At 33.3% G+C, this 16841-nt stretch overlaps 1 protein-coding gene across 1 annotated transcript; it reads left to right on the top strand.

The window, feature by feature from the left end:
• The first annotated feature begins 5859 nt into the window (after positions 1–5859).
• LOC143629823 (putative isoaspartyl peptidase/L-asparaginase 2) lies at positions 5860–8055 on the top strand. The gene is made up of 4 exons (XM_077098992.1): positions 5860–6121; positions 6221–6454; positions 7319–7405; positions 7500–8055. Exons 1-4 carry the CDS (start codon positions 5960–5962, stop codon positions 7995–7997), a joined length of 981 nt encoding a protein of 326 aa, XP_076955107.1. The 5' UTR covers positions 5860–5959; the 3' UTR covers positions 7998–8055.
• Positions 8056–16841: the final 8786 nt, after the last annotated feature.

Here is a 16841-nt window from a genome sequence, read left to right as displayed (position 1 = left end):
TGTGTAGTGACGATAGTAAGAAAGTTTGCACTAATCCATGTCGTTGAGTGGAAGTTTGTTAGTTATCGTTGAAAAGGAGGTAATAGAGTGATTTTCCTCTTTTGTTGACCTTTGTTTTTGTCATTAATATCTAATTCCATCGATTTATAAAAAATCAAATAACTTTTATAAGTTTTTTTTATAAAAATTATATAATAAAACTGATTATTATTTTCTTTTTTAATTAATGAATTTTTGTTACATGTACAACTGATGTTTTTCGGTTCCCAACTTTTTGTTGTTTCCTAATTATGAACACACAGTCCCACTATTAAATATTTATTATTTATTGTGGTTATTTAGACTCTCGATTGTTTTTTATTTCTTCATAACTTGTATTTATTGTATTCACTGTTAAAAATCCTATAAGTTTTGTTATATCAACAAATTAATACAGCAAATGAAATTAATAAAAAAAAATTAATATTCTCTTCCTCTCTATAATCATAAAATCTGTATTCTTAACATTTAATCTTATATACTTTGTATATTAGTTATTGTTAGAGCATTCCCAGTCCATTTCAAACTATATATATATATATATATATAATTAAACTAAAATTCATTGCACTTTCTCTTTTCTGTTTAATTAAATAATATATTTTGTACCTTTATCATTATATTTTCTCTTTCGTATACTCACTACGACTTTTAAAACATATTAAAAAATTATACCATATGTACAGTGAATCTCCAACTTTAACTTTTCCATATAACATTTTCTCTATTCACTACTCACAACCACTCATAACCATACCATATAATTTACAAATCTCTCTCACATTATTTTAAGGAACGAGTTGAAAATGCTCTTAGTAGGCATTGTTTCACAACATTAATCAAATTTCTAACATTTTTATGTTTGAAGAGGTATTCCTTTACCACTGAAAATTAGTTTTCCATTATAGTATTATAATATTTAATTTTGTTGTCAACATGATCATTTTAGTATAACTGGAATTGACCTAAACACCAAAGACGGAATATAAATATAAATAAACATTAGTTCAAAATAAGAAGCATAAAGCAAACACATATAACAGAGTATTTCTGTTTTTGTCACCTTAGAAACGGATGGTTCAAAAGGTGAAACCTTACCACGTAGTCTCAAGGGGGGCATCGACCTCTTGCTAGGTCTGACACCCTACGGGACATCACAAACAAGAGAGATACCAACTTTTCTTGTTGTGGGCTACAAGTTTGCTTCACAAAGTTTGTGACTACAAAAAAGATGGCAAAAAGTGGGGGACCACTCTCTCAACCACACACACATATATATATATATATAACACTCAATAATGAAATTCCCACCTTTTACTCTTATAATTAAGCTAAAAACATTTATAATTATCAAAAACATAAAACGATTTATATTAGCTACATTTAGCATTTGTTCTTTTTTGAAATGGATATTATATTTGTTCTTTGTCAACGTTCTTTAAATAATAATTTGAGAAATTTTTTTAGTATTTCTTGGATTATATGCCATCATAGTATATACATTTGGTTTACATTACATTATTAGTTAATGACAGCAACATTTAAACATTTAAAAGTGTATCTATACTATATTAGTTTTGCCTACATCACATTAGTTATGTCTACATAACATCTAAAAGTGTGTCTACACTACACTAGTTTTGCCTACACTACATTAGTAATGACAACGTAAATTTTAAAAGTGTGCCTACACTACGTTAGGTTTTCCTACACTATGTTAGGTTTTCCTACACTACATTAGTTATGATTACGCAACATTTAAAAGTGTGCCTACGTAACATTTAACAGTGCGCCTACACTACACTAGTTTTTTCTACACTACATTAATTATGACTGCAACATTTAAAAATGTGTCTACATTACACTAGTTTTTCCTACACTACATTAGTTACGAGTACGTAACATCTGAAAGTGTACCTACACAACATTACGTAGCTATATCTACATTACATAAGATAAGCCAACAATATATTACTTTATTGAAAATAAATTTTAACACACTTTATATTTTTACATTTGAGATGAAATAATAAAATAATAATTACCCATGTTTAAAATAAAATGAAGTTTGATCAAATGGATTTTAGTTGTTCAAATTTTAGATGAAATAATAAAAAAAAATAGCTTGTAACTTAAATTAGTTAATAACTTATCATTAATTCAACTATTAATGACTATTGGTTACTAAACAAAAGACTTTATTTTTTTTACTAATATACCCTTTTATTTAAATAATTATAAAATAAAAAAGAAATCATTTGATTGGTTAGAATCACTTCTCGCACTAAGAAACACTTCTGAAATGAACCTAATCCAACATTTATATATATATATATATGCAAGGTTGCAAAATTCGCTAGGCGGACCCTAGGCGGCCGACTGGGGAGTTGGAAGTACTCGGCCTTAGTCGGTGAGTACTCGGCCTTAGTCGGAGAGTACTCGGCGATGGCTCACCGAGAACTCGGCCTAGGTGGGGATTACTCGGGGATTACTCGTTGAGTACTCGGCACCTAGGCGTGATTTTTACAACCATGTATATATATATATAGGGTAAGGATCCTAAGAGAACCCTTTACAAATTGAGAATTCTGAGAATTATTTTGGACCACTAAATGCACATTTAAAAAAATCATAAAACAAAAAATAATAAAAATTTTAAAAAAGTAAAAAAACCAAAATTCTTATATTTCATTCCGTTTTCATTAAAAAAAACAAAAAAAAACGTCGTATTATACACATATGTATAATTTTATATAATCTTTAGTTACGTAATATACACATATGTACAGTATCATTTATCTTAAATTATACACACGTGTACAAAAAAACATGTAAATATACATATATGTATATATTATACATATGTGTATATAATTTAGCTAAACTGAGTTTTTTTTATGAAACCGGGATGATAAAATAAGAATTTTGGTTTTTTTTACTTTTTTAATTTTTGTGCTTTTTTAATTTTATGTTTTTTTTTATTTTTGTGTTTTTTGTAGTCCAAAATGGTTTTTATAGTTCTCAATTTCAAAAAAGTTCTCTCATGATCCTGATCATATATATATATATATATATATATAATTTTAATATTATGTGATTGATTTTTGGAGCTTTATTGTTGTAGAATAAAGTGAACTTTTTAAGAAAAGTTTGAAATCTGATGTTTTACTGATGTGACGGTTTGTAGAGGTTTGTTGTTGTAAATGTTCTTCTTCCTTAACTAAAGTTGTGATGGTCTGGCTCCTTTACAACATATATACATATATTCATTAATATTTTTTCATGCTATTAGGCTATGTGTAGTGGGCGTCGGTTAGGGGCGATTTTGGGCGACTAAGGGCGCAAACACCGCCCCCTGGGCGATATTTGAGCGATTTGGAGTGGGGGCGGGATTAGTTTGTCGCCGGCGAGATTGATTAATAATAATATAATAATAATCAAGGTTGCAAAAGTCACTAGGCGGACCCTAGGCGGTCGACTGGGGAGTTGGGAGTACTTGGCCTTAGTCGGTGAGTACTCGGCCTTAGTCGGAGAGTACTCGGGGATGGCTCACCGAGAACTCGGCCTAGGCGGGGATTACTCGTTGAGTACTCGGCGCCTAGGCGCGATTTTTACAACCATGATAATAATAATGTTACCGTTGAACTTGGTAACGGCTATATATAAAAAAAATTAATTTAAAAACTTAATATAAATATCAAACCAATTAAACCATTTTCACCCTATCATACACAAACCCAAACATAAAAATACCAATCATTTTTATTATTTTCATACTTCTTCAAACTCAATGAGTTCCCCGGATTCCACGAACTCTGTCGAGATTTGGGATCAATTAATCAACGAAAGTCGAAGAATTCATCAGATTCATCGACAAGTGGCGGAAGAGCATTTAGAGGTCACGAACGCGGTTCGGGCCGTCGCCAATAACATGGTGTCCGGCTCTGCTCCATCTACGGCACCACGTAGACGGTCATATATCCTTCGAGATTGTACGCAAGCGAACGCTCGTTTAATGAAGGACTACTTCAACGACACACCTAATTTAACGACACTATGTTTCGACGTCGTTTTCGGATGTCCAAGCGTTTATTTTTGCGCATCGTTGGAGATATGGAGCGGGAGTATGAGTATTTTCAACAGAAACCCGACGCAAGAGGATATTTAGGATTCTCCGCCATCCAAAAGTGTACTTCGGCTCTACGCATCCCCGCATACGGCAACACGACCGATATTAATGACGAGTATTTAAAGATGGCTGAGAAAACAACAAGAGACGCGTTGGAGAATTTTTTGCATCGGTAATATTTAAATTGTTTGTATTAACTATTGTTTTTAATATAAATATTGTTTAATAATTTATTTGTATAGGGATAATACAATTATACTCTTGTCGTTATCTGAGGATTCCTACTTCAAACGACCTGACTCGCATATATGATGTACACGAAAGCAAACATTCTTTTCCATGCATGATCGGGAGTATAGATTGCATGCATTGGGAGTGGACCAACTGTCCAACCGCATGGCGAGGTCAATACACTCGTGGTGACCATGGAGTGCCAACGGTTAGTCTTCAAGCCATTTATTCACACGACCTCTAGATTTGGTCATCCTACTTCGGCTCAGTCGGGTCCAACAACGACATAAACGTTCTCAACGCGTCAACCGTGTTAGAGTATTACATCAGCCGTAGCATACCGATCTTACCGTTTTATGCCAACGATACCTTGTATCGTCACGGATACTATTTGGGAGATGGGATATATCCAGAGTACTCGATCATCGTCAAGACGTTTCAAGACCATATCGAAGAAAAAAGAGATTATTTTAAGAAGAAGCAAGAGTCCATGAGAAAGGATATCGAGAGGTGTTTCGGGGTTCTAAATAAACGTTGACATTATGTGAAAAACCCTTGTCGTGTATGGACGTTAGCATAAATGAACGATGCCATGTATACGTGTATCATATTGCATAATATGATTTTAGAAGACGAGGGAAAAGCAATATGTCAACACTATATATCAGGAAGCGTTCCAGAACAGTTCCCTGAACCAACCCAAGACCAACGAACGTATAACATTCACCAGCTCACATCAAGTGATATACATAACCAACTGAAGGCGGATTTGGTTCTAATACTTGTGGGATAATCGTCCCGTTGAGGACGAAGATGAGGACGGAGAGGAGGAGGAAGACGAAGACGAGGACGGGGACGAAGACGAAGATGAAGACGAATAGATTAGTTTTTTTATTTGTATTTGTATATGTATTTTGTTGTGGTTTGTTTTTTTATTATAATTTATTTTTATTATTCGTGTGTTTTTTTTAGTTTTATGTATTTTTTGTATTTATTTTTTAACTTTAATACATTTTTATTTTTAAATAAATTGGTTTTTATTTAATTAGTTTAATTATAAAAAGAAAATAATAAAAAAAGACACTGTGGGCCCAACTTGTAGCCCCTACACCATGACACTCTATACTGACTGAGCGCCACGTGTCACAATTCGCCCCCCATTGTAGCCCCTTCACTACACATGGCCTTAGTACCATTAATAATACTCATCAATTCACAAAATACAAGTATATACAAGTTATGTAACATACATTACGTGTTCAAATTAGCATTTGCAAACTACAGACTTACACTCAAGAGTCAGTCTGGTGTTGGGACCTCAGTCCTCAGACAAAGGAACACAACCTCAAAATGGAAAACACCTCGTGTGCCCGAGCTAACATACACATGTAACAAACCACCCATTAATTAAAAAAATAAAAACATATACACATTTACAGGTAAGCAGTAACAGTTCAATATCCATCCTATTATAAATACCACCGTTTTGCCACCTTCATTCATCACAACACAAATTAATCTCACCGATCGAGTCAGTGTTTGTTTGTGTTAATCGCCAATATGGTTGGGTGGGCTATAGCTGTGCATGGTGGTGCCGGTGTTGACCCTAACCTCCCAACCCAACGTCAAGACCAGGCTAAACAACTCCTCACTCGTTGTCTCAAACTCGGTATTTCGGCTCTTCGATCCAACCTTTCAGCCATAGATGTTGTGGAACTAGTCGTATGAATCTTCATCTTTTAATACTCCATGTTTATAACACAAATTTGGATTTGTATTCAGATTTGTGGTTAATATATATATTAACAAATTACGGTGCAGGTTCGTGAATTGGAAACGGACCCGATATTTAATTCGGGGCGTGGATCTGCACTGACGGAGAAGGGAAAAGTTGAGATGGAAGCGAGTATCATGGACGGTCTAGGGCGGAGATGCGGGGCGGTGTCGGGATTGACCACCGTTAAGAACCCGGTTTCGCTTGCTCGCCTTGTCATGGACAAATCGCCACACTCGTATCTGGCGTTTTCCGGTGCCGAAGATTTCGCTAAACAAATGGTACCCGCATTTCATTTAATGTTAGTTATAAACACATCGTCTAACATCTAATCTCACACTATTTCAATCAACCATTTAGACCGGATGAAAATTTTGACAAAAAAGTTTTTTTCAAAGTTTGTCCTTCTATGTTTAGAGCGTCTTTTCCAAAACTGGAAACGTTGGTTCTGAACAATAATTATATGTGGTGATATAATTAGCGTTTATGTAACATATACGCTTGTCTAGTGTTTAGCCGTATATGTTTGCCTATAAATGATAGTTTGTAATCACTTTTACGTCCTGTTTTTGAGTTTTTTTAAAAGAGATAAAGGAAAGGAAAACTAAGGATAGTTAAAAAATGAGTGTTCTTGAGTTTTTTTATGATGAAAAGGAAAGGAGTACGGGGAGTTACGAAGGATAAATTGATGTTTTTTCTTAATAAATTATCCTCTAAAAAATGGGTTGATTACTAAGGATAAAAAACCAAATTACAATATTATCTACTAATCTTTTCATCTTCTTCATTACTTCATTAGGTCAAGAACACCCATTTTATAAAAGTGTTATTTTTCTTTTTTTTCGATCCAACTTAAGAACATAGTTATCCTTTCCTTTCCTCTAATTTCATTCCAATTCAAGAACATACCTAATTAAAAAAAATTTCCATCCATTCCTTTCACTTTCTTATCCTTCCCTCTCATTTTCTTTTCTTTCATTAATTAAAAACTCAAGAACAAAACGTTACACTTGAATGAAAATCATGATTTGAATTTTACAAAACATCTGTGTCACATTAAAATGAGTGATGTATCATAACCCTTTCATTTACTTTTATTCCACTAGTTTGTTGATACTACTAATGACTTGGGTTTGTGTTTGAAGGGTGTGGAAAGAGAAGAAAACGACTATTTCATCACCGAAGACAACCTAGGAATGCTCAAAATAGCCCAAGAAGCCAACTCCATTGTGGTACGAGAATAACTATATGACTAAACATGTTATGTACTTATATTTGATCAATAAGTATTATCTAAACAAGGTTCTTTTATATTTGCAACAACAGTTTGATTATAGAATCCCAACCATCGGCTACGAATCATGCGGCCTCGGTGCGGAGAGCCCATTACGCATGAACGGTCTTCCAATCAATTTCTACTCACCCGAGACCGTGGGGTGTGTGGCGGTCGACACCCAAGGGCGTTGCGCAGCGGCAACATCCACCGGAGGGCTAATGAACAAGAAAACCGGGAGAATTGGTGACTCTCCATTAATTGGAGCCGGAACATACGCTTGTGACGTTTGTGGCGTGTCGTGTACGGGTGAAGGTGAAGCCATTATCCGCGGAACACTTGCGCGAGAAGTGGCCGCGGTGATGGAGTACAAAGGGTTTGGTTTACAGGAAGCGGTGGATTTTGTGATAAAAGAGAGGCTGGATGATGGGAAAGCGGGGCTAATCGCGGTGTCGAAAACGGGTGAAGTGGCTTGTGGGTTTAATTGTGTTGGTATGTTTAGAGGGTGTGCTACTGAAGATGGGTTCATGGAGGTTGCTATTTGGGAATGATCACCGTGCAAGTTCACCGGGGCGGTTAAGTTTGTATATGTGTTGATTGTAATAAGTTGCATGCACTTATGACTTATCTATCTAGTTTGTTTTGTTCTTTTAATTTCCGCGTGGAATAAAAGTGTCTTTAATACTTATATCTTTTTTTTTTGAACGTTTTAATACTTATATCTAGTTAGTCGATTAAAAGGTATTTGTAGTGTTCATTGTTTAAAGACAACTTTTAAACACATGGGTTCAAGTCGTATAACAACAAGAATTAATTAATAAAAATTTGATATAAAAATACCGGTGTTTATAGTCAATGAAATTATACATTTAAAACTAGTTATGTAAATAGAATTAAATGCGTCTTTTTAAGACTTGGTATCATTTTTTGAGTTTTTCTTAAAAGGGCAGTGGAAAAAATATTTACTAAATTAATGTTGCTTGAAAAATATTAACAAACTAGTACATGTTTTTGACAAGTTTTTTTTTGGTTTTTCACTCATACTCTTATTGAATAAAAAAATAAATTTTATTTTTAAAAATATTCTTTAGAAAAGGTTAAAACAAAAAAAAATTGAGAGCTTTTTGTGAACATTCTTTATAATATTTTTAAATGCATTTATATTCTGTAATTAATAATTTTTTTTTGAATATTATCAAATAATAAAGTTTTTTCTTTGTTAAAAATAAATTCTTTAAAATACATTTTTAAAAGTTATAAAACATAAGGGAAATACTGGAGCACGGCGTTGCAAACATATTTTTTTTAATATTTTAATGTCTTTTATTTATTTTTTTTAGTTTTAGTTTGGTATTATAACGAACGTAACCAACATCAAACGACTTTGTGTCACTCACCGTCAAAATGCTCGCGTTTAGCATCGGAGTACCGTAACAAACATAACCAACACCGAAGAAATTCGCGTTGACCCATCTCCTCCGCAACAACTGGGCTACAACATTTTTGCTTTAAGTACATATGTAATATTTTATTTTGGTTATGGTACTTTAGCAACCGGAGTTACCGTACAAACATATCAACCGAATACACGTTAATGTACCGTCACGCGACAGATACAAAACTATTTTAATTTAAAAACATATATCATAAAATATACAATTTCCATTAATTTTTTTTTCTATATTATAAAAAACTATTTTTTAATATTTTTCTTGAAGTACAAAATGTTTTTCTAGTTTAAATAGAAAAAAAAATTTATTGACACAGAAAAATCTTTAAAGCTATTTTAAATATAAAAAAATAACGCTCTTCAAAGAAAAATAATATATCAAATAGTGTACTTGTACTTTTAAAGTTGAAGATTATAAGAAAATTTAAAAACATTTAAAAAAAGCTTTACAAAATAATATATTGCCAACATATAACTAATAAAGAATTTGGTATTCCATAATACGCTGTGGTACTATTTAGGTTTTATTTAAAAAGACTGTATCAAGTTTAAAAAACAAGTGGATAATTTATATAAACATCTTATTTATTTCAAATTCATATTAACATTATTGCTTTATAATACAAAAAGATAAGAAGACATACATGATCCGCTTGATTTTATCAAATAGGACGAGTGAGAAAACAAAAATATTATCAAAAACATTATTTTAATAGTTTTCAAATAACCCTAATTTAATAAATATTTTTTCCACTAACACTTAAAAAGAAAAAAAAACTCATAAAAAAATGGAATACAAAGTCAAACATTAGACTTAATGCATGCATAAAATCAAATATTGTACGTCATAACATGTATCATATATAAATCACAACTAGTTACCTTTTTCTATTGTTTTGTGCTTATTTTCCCCAATTTTTAATATTTTATAGTGGAAAATGATGACTAAATTAAAAAGTCCAAGATATGACAATGAATCAAACCCCACCATCGGCTATGGTTTAATCGGTTACACCAGTTGAGCTCGTCTCAAAAAGTTAATAACAACTTAATTACCTTAAAATTACAGTAAGTGTAAAGAACTTAGTATAACTATAAAAGCATAAATGATTAATTACTTTGATTTTTTATACAGATTAATTCGTTTTCTTTGCTGACCCAATACAATGAACTAAAAGTTAAGCAAGAAGTAATTATAAGGGGAAAGGGTAATGTACTTCTGATATTGTGAATCGTTGACCCCACATCAAGGGATAGAAGGAAACATGCAGATTGCAGGAGGAAGCTCTTATAAAGCCAAAGGGCCATCAGTAGTTGAAGTTACATATCTTGTGTCTTTTTCATATAAAGCCAAACTGCCAAAGGTTCATCATGGCTTTCACTATGTTCTTATATGATTTGTTTATATGCTTTAACATTTTAAATTTAGAATCCTATACGCCCTTATAATTGGAACTTGGTCGCACAAAGTACCGCGGCCTGATTAACAACAATTGATAAGAATGTACTATATTATAGAATTCGTGACGAACAAATTTGTGAAGAACAAACACATTTTCAATCATGATCGGTGGTGGTACTTGAAACGTTGCGACGTTATCCCATAACACAAAGTTTGTGTAATTTATTCACTAATTACTTATCACTTAGGGCGCGTTCGTTTCACAGAATTCGTGGGAATTCAAAGGAATTGGAATTAAAATCCCATGACATGGCATGTTCGTTTCGTTGGAATTGGAATCTTAATTTCATTTTGGTGTGTTCGGTTGACAAGGAATTGGAATTGGAATTGGAATTGGAATTGGAATTGGAATTCAATTCCTTCAAATTCCTTTAAACAAAGGGATTCTGAATCCTTCCATCACGTGAAGGAATTCAAGTAAATTTGATGGAATCTTCAATTGGGCGACTAACATGGTCGCGTTCGAGTCGACATTTGGGGTGTGTTCACATTCAGGTCAACGCTCCGAGTCTTAGCGCTTTCAGCTCAGTGCTCCGGCTCGGGTCACGTTTGGGTCAACGCCCCGGGTCAGCTCGCATTCGGTTCGGCGTCCCGCGTCAGTTTGTGTTCGGTTTGATGCCAGGGTCAGCTCGGCTCAACCCGACCCGGTCCGCCGACGCCCTGGCCATTTCATGGACCAAAACGAAACAAATAATAGAAACCGAAATGAAACGAAACAGATAAAAAGCATTAACCGAACCAAAAAAAACTAACCAAAATAAAAGTTAAACTAAACCGAGTAAACCGACAAAAATGAAACAAAAAAAGGTAAACGAACAAAACGAAACAAAAAATTAAACCCGAACGGAAACGAAACAAAAAAAACGACATAAACGAATGATGTGCTAGAAACAGTCAATTAAATATTAACTAAACTAAACAATAAATAAAAACTAGACTTAAGACTCAACTACACAAAACACCGGCAAGTGAACCGATCAATTGTACTAAAGCTAATTAAGTCCGAAATATCGAACCCACAGGACTCTATAAATTACGTTAATTAACTAATTAGACTCGACTTACGACACGACTATTTATTATTAATGTTTAAAGGGGGTTTTTAAACTAAGAAAGCAAATAAACAAGTAAACTAGAAAACAAACAACTAATCACAAGATCGAAACCAATCAGAGAAGGAATCTACCTAAGTAAGAATCCCATGCATCAACAATCATCAAGCAATGGACCAATAACATGATATGGAAACAGATTTCTAAATATATTCATCTAACAAACCCTAAAGGACCCTTGACCGAATCAAACGACATCCCAAAGAATAATTATTAGATTATTAAGCAATCAGTAATATTGATTTCCTCACGGTTATCAAATAGGGTTAATTAATAGTATCTAAAGCAAGTAATCTCACGAAACACTAAACCCTAGATAACTTGATAAGCTAAACACGACATCATGAACAAGGATCAACACAATAAGCAAGAATATTGTCACTAATCTATCATAGCATGCGATTGACCAAGACACATGAACAACTCCTCACCTTATAGCTATTGGAATTTAGCAGTACATTTAAAACCCTAACCAACTATCAACTAGCTTCTATGATCTTTCAACCATAATAATCAAAACACCAAGTAATGATTAAACATAAACCCTAAATCTAAAGAACACAATCAAAAGATAAAAGATCTATGTGAAGCAATAGTTAACAATCAATCAAGATAATAAATACTCATATGCATCATGAAAGCAAAATCAAGTCTTTTACTATTAAAATAACAAAACCATAATCAAATCAATTGTCCAAAGCAAGAATCAAGTCAATACATGTTCATCAAACCTAGGTAGACATGAAGTCTAGCCTAGAATCATTATTAAAAACAATCCTAAACAAGTATTAAAAACAAAGAGGAAAGACATGACAAATAATGAACAAGGAACGAAATTTAGAGCGATAAAACCCTTTACAATTGATCGTTGAACACCCGTATGAAAGAACTCTCGATCCTCCTTGATTCCTCGCTTCAAAACTCCTTCAAAACCTTTGTTTCTCTCTCAAAATCGGCTGTCAATGGTTGTATTTTCATTTAGGTTTATAACCCTCTTTATATATAAACGAGTTGGGCCTTAAATTGCAAAATATGGCTGACCAGGATGCCTAGGCGCCCGGCGACCGGCCTAGCCTTCCCCGTCGTGCGGTGCGGCGCCCTCCAGGAGTAGATTTTTCTTTTTATTTTATTTTATTAAATATCTTGTAAAATCTTGATAAATCTTCTTCCTTGAACTCCAAGTAACGCTTAGAACCTTCTAGATCTTCTTTTCCTTGACTTTCAAACCACCAGCTACATGCAAACAAATCAAAACACTAAGTGGAATAATCATGTAATCATTAACGAGTAAAACGAACTTAAACTTCTTATGAGATGATAGAAAGAATTAGATTTAACGTTCAACACACCAAACGATATAAAACATAATAACTATAAATAACTTGACTCAAAACCTTAAATAATAAAAGACTAACTAAACACGAACTAAACCGAACTTGAAACATTAAATAAACACAACTTTACAAGGGATTCAAGATGTATAAATAGATGTATATCAACGAACCAAAAAAACAACATAAACGAACCAAAAAAACCGAAACGAGCCAAAACCCAAGAACTGAACAGGATAAGCAAAAAAAAACGAATTGAACCAAACACAAAACGAAAAAACTGAACAAAATAAGCAAAAAAAAGAACTTGAACCAAACATAAATAGAAAAAACGGCTTAAACGAACCAAAAAAACCGAAACGGGCCGAAACCCAAAAAACTGAAAAAAAAAAAAGAAAAAAACGAACTCGAAGAAACAGAAAACGAAAAACCAACCTAAACGAACCAAAAAAATCGAAACCGAGCCAGAACAAAACCTAATAAACTAACCAGCTGAAGCAAAAAAACGAACCGAAATGAAACTAGAAAAAAATAACGAATAAAAAAAACGAAAGCGGGCCGGGTCGGGTCGGGTGGAAGCGGTTCGGATCATCCAAAAACGTTGCGGGTCCTCGGTAGAGTGGGTCAAAGTGATTGCCTCCGACTCATTGGCCATCAAACACGTTAAATGGAATTGGGATTCCAATTCCAGCAAATTCCATTCCTATGGAAATGTTTAAATTCTAATTCCAATTCCTTTAAATTTTAATTCCTATGCAAATTCCAATTCCAATTCCATTCCATTTCATGAAACGAACGCGCCTTAGTGGTTTAGTGATATGATGTTTTCTCATTCAAAAATGAGGTGATGGTTCAAATCTTTGCAAAATTAAAAGAATTTTAGGTGGAAAAATTTATTGTTAAAAAAAAGGAAAAAGAAAACAAAAGCTTTAGTTTTGGTCCATGTGGTTTATGTAGTTTATATTAATCCTTTATGGTACTATACTTTCATTTAATTAACTATCAATTTTAGATCAACCCGTTAATGTTATTCACCAATCGTTAGTTAATACAACTTTGAGAGGATTTTTTTAATATTTTTTTACATACTTTTATCATATAATGCCATATTAGCGAAATCAATATGGTCAATTGGGTTGTGTGTGGAGACTTGTTTGACAGAATACCATATGGTTGTAAAAGAATCGAACGTCCGACGAACCTTTAGATGGGAAATAATTCATTTATCTTCGCTTATTTAATAAATGAACAAACATCAACAAAGAAATTTCGTTCGGTAAGATTAACGGGCGAATACAAACATAGGCAGGGTTCGTTCAATAGTGTTTGTGAACCTTTCGGTAATGTGTTCATGTACATTCGTCTGGTTACGCTCGTTTACGTGTGGCCGGTTAAGTTCGTGTATTAATATTTTAATTTATTTGTTTTACAGCTCTCGTATGTTTTCGAATTAATATGTAACTGTTTACTATTATTCTTATTAGTTTTATGTGAACTTATGCTTATTTTAATTTCGAATTAATATGTAATCATTTATCCCGGTTAAAGTATGGGGGTATTTAGAAGGTTTGGAAGTATAGATGGGCGGGAATCTCGTGTGGTCGTGGGAACAAGACACTTTTTTGGATTGATAGATGGGCAGGAGGTCTCCCTTTGAATGAGTTGTTTCGAAATATATTTGCTTTGAATAAGTTAAAGTCATAAACTGTAGGATCACTACACTATCCGAAATGAGGGAATTATATGGCATTGAAGCGGGCAAAGAGAATTGAATTCAGAACCATAGATGTTTGGTTGACACAGATGTATTTAACGAATTGAATATAATTGCGAAAGATAGTTATTATTCACACAAATAACAAACATATATATATGAAAAAATTACAAATTTTGTCATTTTGAATTAGCTAAATTATGGAATGGGTTTCACTCTTTGTCCTTTATATAGATTTTTGGTTCGTTTTTAGTCATTTACACTAACGAATGTTAGGTTTTCCAGTTAAATCACCTCATGTGCTATGCACATGAGGGCATTTTAGTCTTTTAATCATTGAAGGGCCATTTATGCAAATAATTAAAACTGTAAGACTAAAAATAAATTTATTAGAAAATGTATATGTTAAATAAGATAGTGGGACCCACTACTAACACCCATCTTCTTGAACTTAATTGTCTTAACTCTAATTCATTTCAACAATTGTTTCAGTCCCTGCTATCTTTTTAATATTGGTGGTGCTATGCTTATATTATCATATTTAACACAACAAACATCAAATTTCTACCATAAACTTAAACCAGATCTTTCTCTCGTACGCCATCCCCATCGCCACCCAACACCATCAACCGCTGCCTCTGCATTTCCGACCACCACCGCTACCTCATCGTTCACCATGGTAGATCTGAAATCGTGGATGAAGGAAAACCAGTTTTATCTCTTACTACCATCTCCAGATCTGAAAACGAGCACCACCCTTTTTTAATTTTTTAACCTATAGCCGAACCCAGCTATCGGAACTGCCAGATCTGAAAACGAGCACCACCCTTTTTTAATTTTTTTTCCTATAACCGAACCCGATCAATTTAGGGCTTTCTATAGAGCACTGCATTTAATCAATTTTGCAACTATAAAATTGAGAGAAAATGAAGTTTGTTGCGACGGTATTCGGTAGCCGGAGATGAGTGGGGAAGGAGGTCTTGTTTTTCATGGAAGTGGTGTTGGTACGTTCGGAAAATTGCACATAATGGTCGTGATTGAAAAATGATGGGTGGAGATTTGGTGATGCGAGGGTGAAAAGAACTTAATGGTGGTGGCGAGGTCGCTTTTCCGATTTGTGTCAGCTGCGGCGGTGAAGAAAAAATGGTGGGTGAAGAAGTAGGTGGGAAAAAATGGTGGATTAATATATATATATATATATACTAGTTTTTATCCCCATATTACAGGGTTGTTTTATACTATTTGATCTAATATTTATTTATTTTTTGAATTTATATTTTTTTATTGTATAAAAGTTAATAATAAACTTATGGTTTGATAATAAATTGTTTCACAAATAAATGAAATGTTATAACCCGTTTTAAAAGCTATATGGTTTTGATAAGACCTAAGACCCGTTTATTTTTTTTACTACAAAACTGTTTTTTTAATTATAAATAATATTTATGAAAGTTAATAATATAATAATGGTTTGATGAGTTACAGGGGCTGTTTTACATTATTCGTTTTTAATATTTATATACTTTTTTGGAGTTTAATTTTATTTATTATAAAGAAATCTATACTAATTAATAAATAAAGGTTTCCTAGCGGTCCACCTGTTGAGGGATTCACCGGATAAAACCCGACCCCATGCCCGCCAAACGGCACGACAACGAGGAGCCGGTAACGCTCATTGGGCCGACAAATTTCATTGCGTTGTTAATTCGTTAATTAGTTGGGACAATCAAATTGCCATGTAACGCTCATGGGCTGTCCAACTCAACTGTTTTTCGTTAGTTCGTTGGGCCATTCAAATTGCCATGAAAAGCTCATGGGAGGCCAACATCCACAATTTATATTTCGTTAGTTTATTGTAGACTTAATCAAATCTAATTTTAAACTGACTTAACTCCTTAGGTAGTCATCACACATTAATCTTATTGACTACATCATTTAATAAATATTTACGCAATGTACCCCACTCATCTTATAAACTTTTACTTTTGATTCTCATGACGCAATTCCCTTTATTTCTCAAGGCAATGTTATTATAACTTACCTACATACTTAGACATTTTATTATCCTAATAATTTCCTCAACTCATCCTTTATCTTATAAATCTCTATTTTTGGTTCACGTAAAATGTCTTCCCTAGGAAATTATCGTAATCAACACCGTTCACCTACTTCTCGTGATTGTTGTTCGACTACTAGAATCACCAAGGAGTGCTGCTGTATGCTAACAATCGACCACCCGCCAATCTCGACAAAACTAAAATACGCCGAACAAGCAATCTCATACTAAATCATATCCATGTTATTTAAATTGCATTTGCTTATTTAT

The sequence above is a fragment of the Bidens hawaiensis genome, unplaced genomic scaffold (genome assembly GCF_021521415.1).
Source record: "Bidens hawaiensis isolate Kalapana, Puna unplaced genomic scaffold, B.hawaiensis_p1.1 tig00005467_1, whole genome shotgun sequence".
Classification (NCBI taxonomy): Eukaryota; Viridiplantae; Streptophyta; class Magnoliopsida; order Asterales; family Asteraceae; genus Bidens; species Bidens hawaiensis.
Note: the sequence above shows the minus strand (reverse complement) of the source record. Positions and strands in the feature narration are given on the sequence as shown.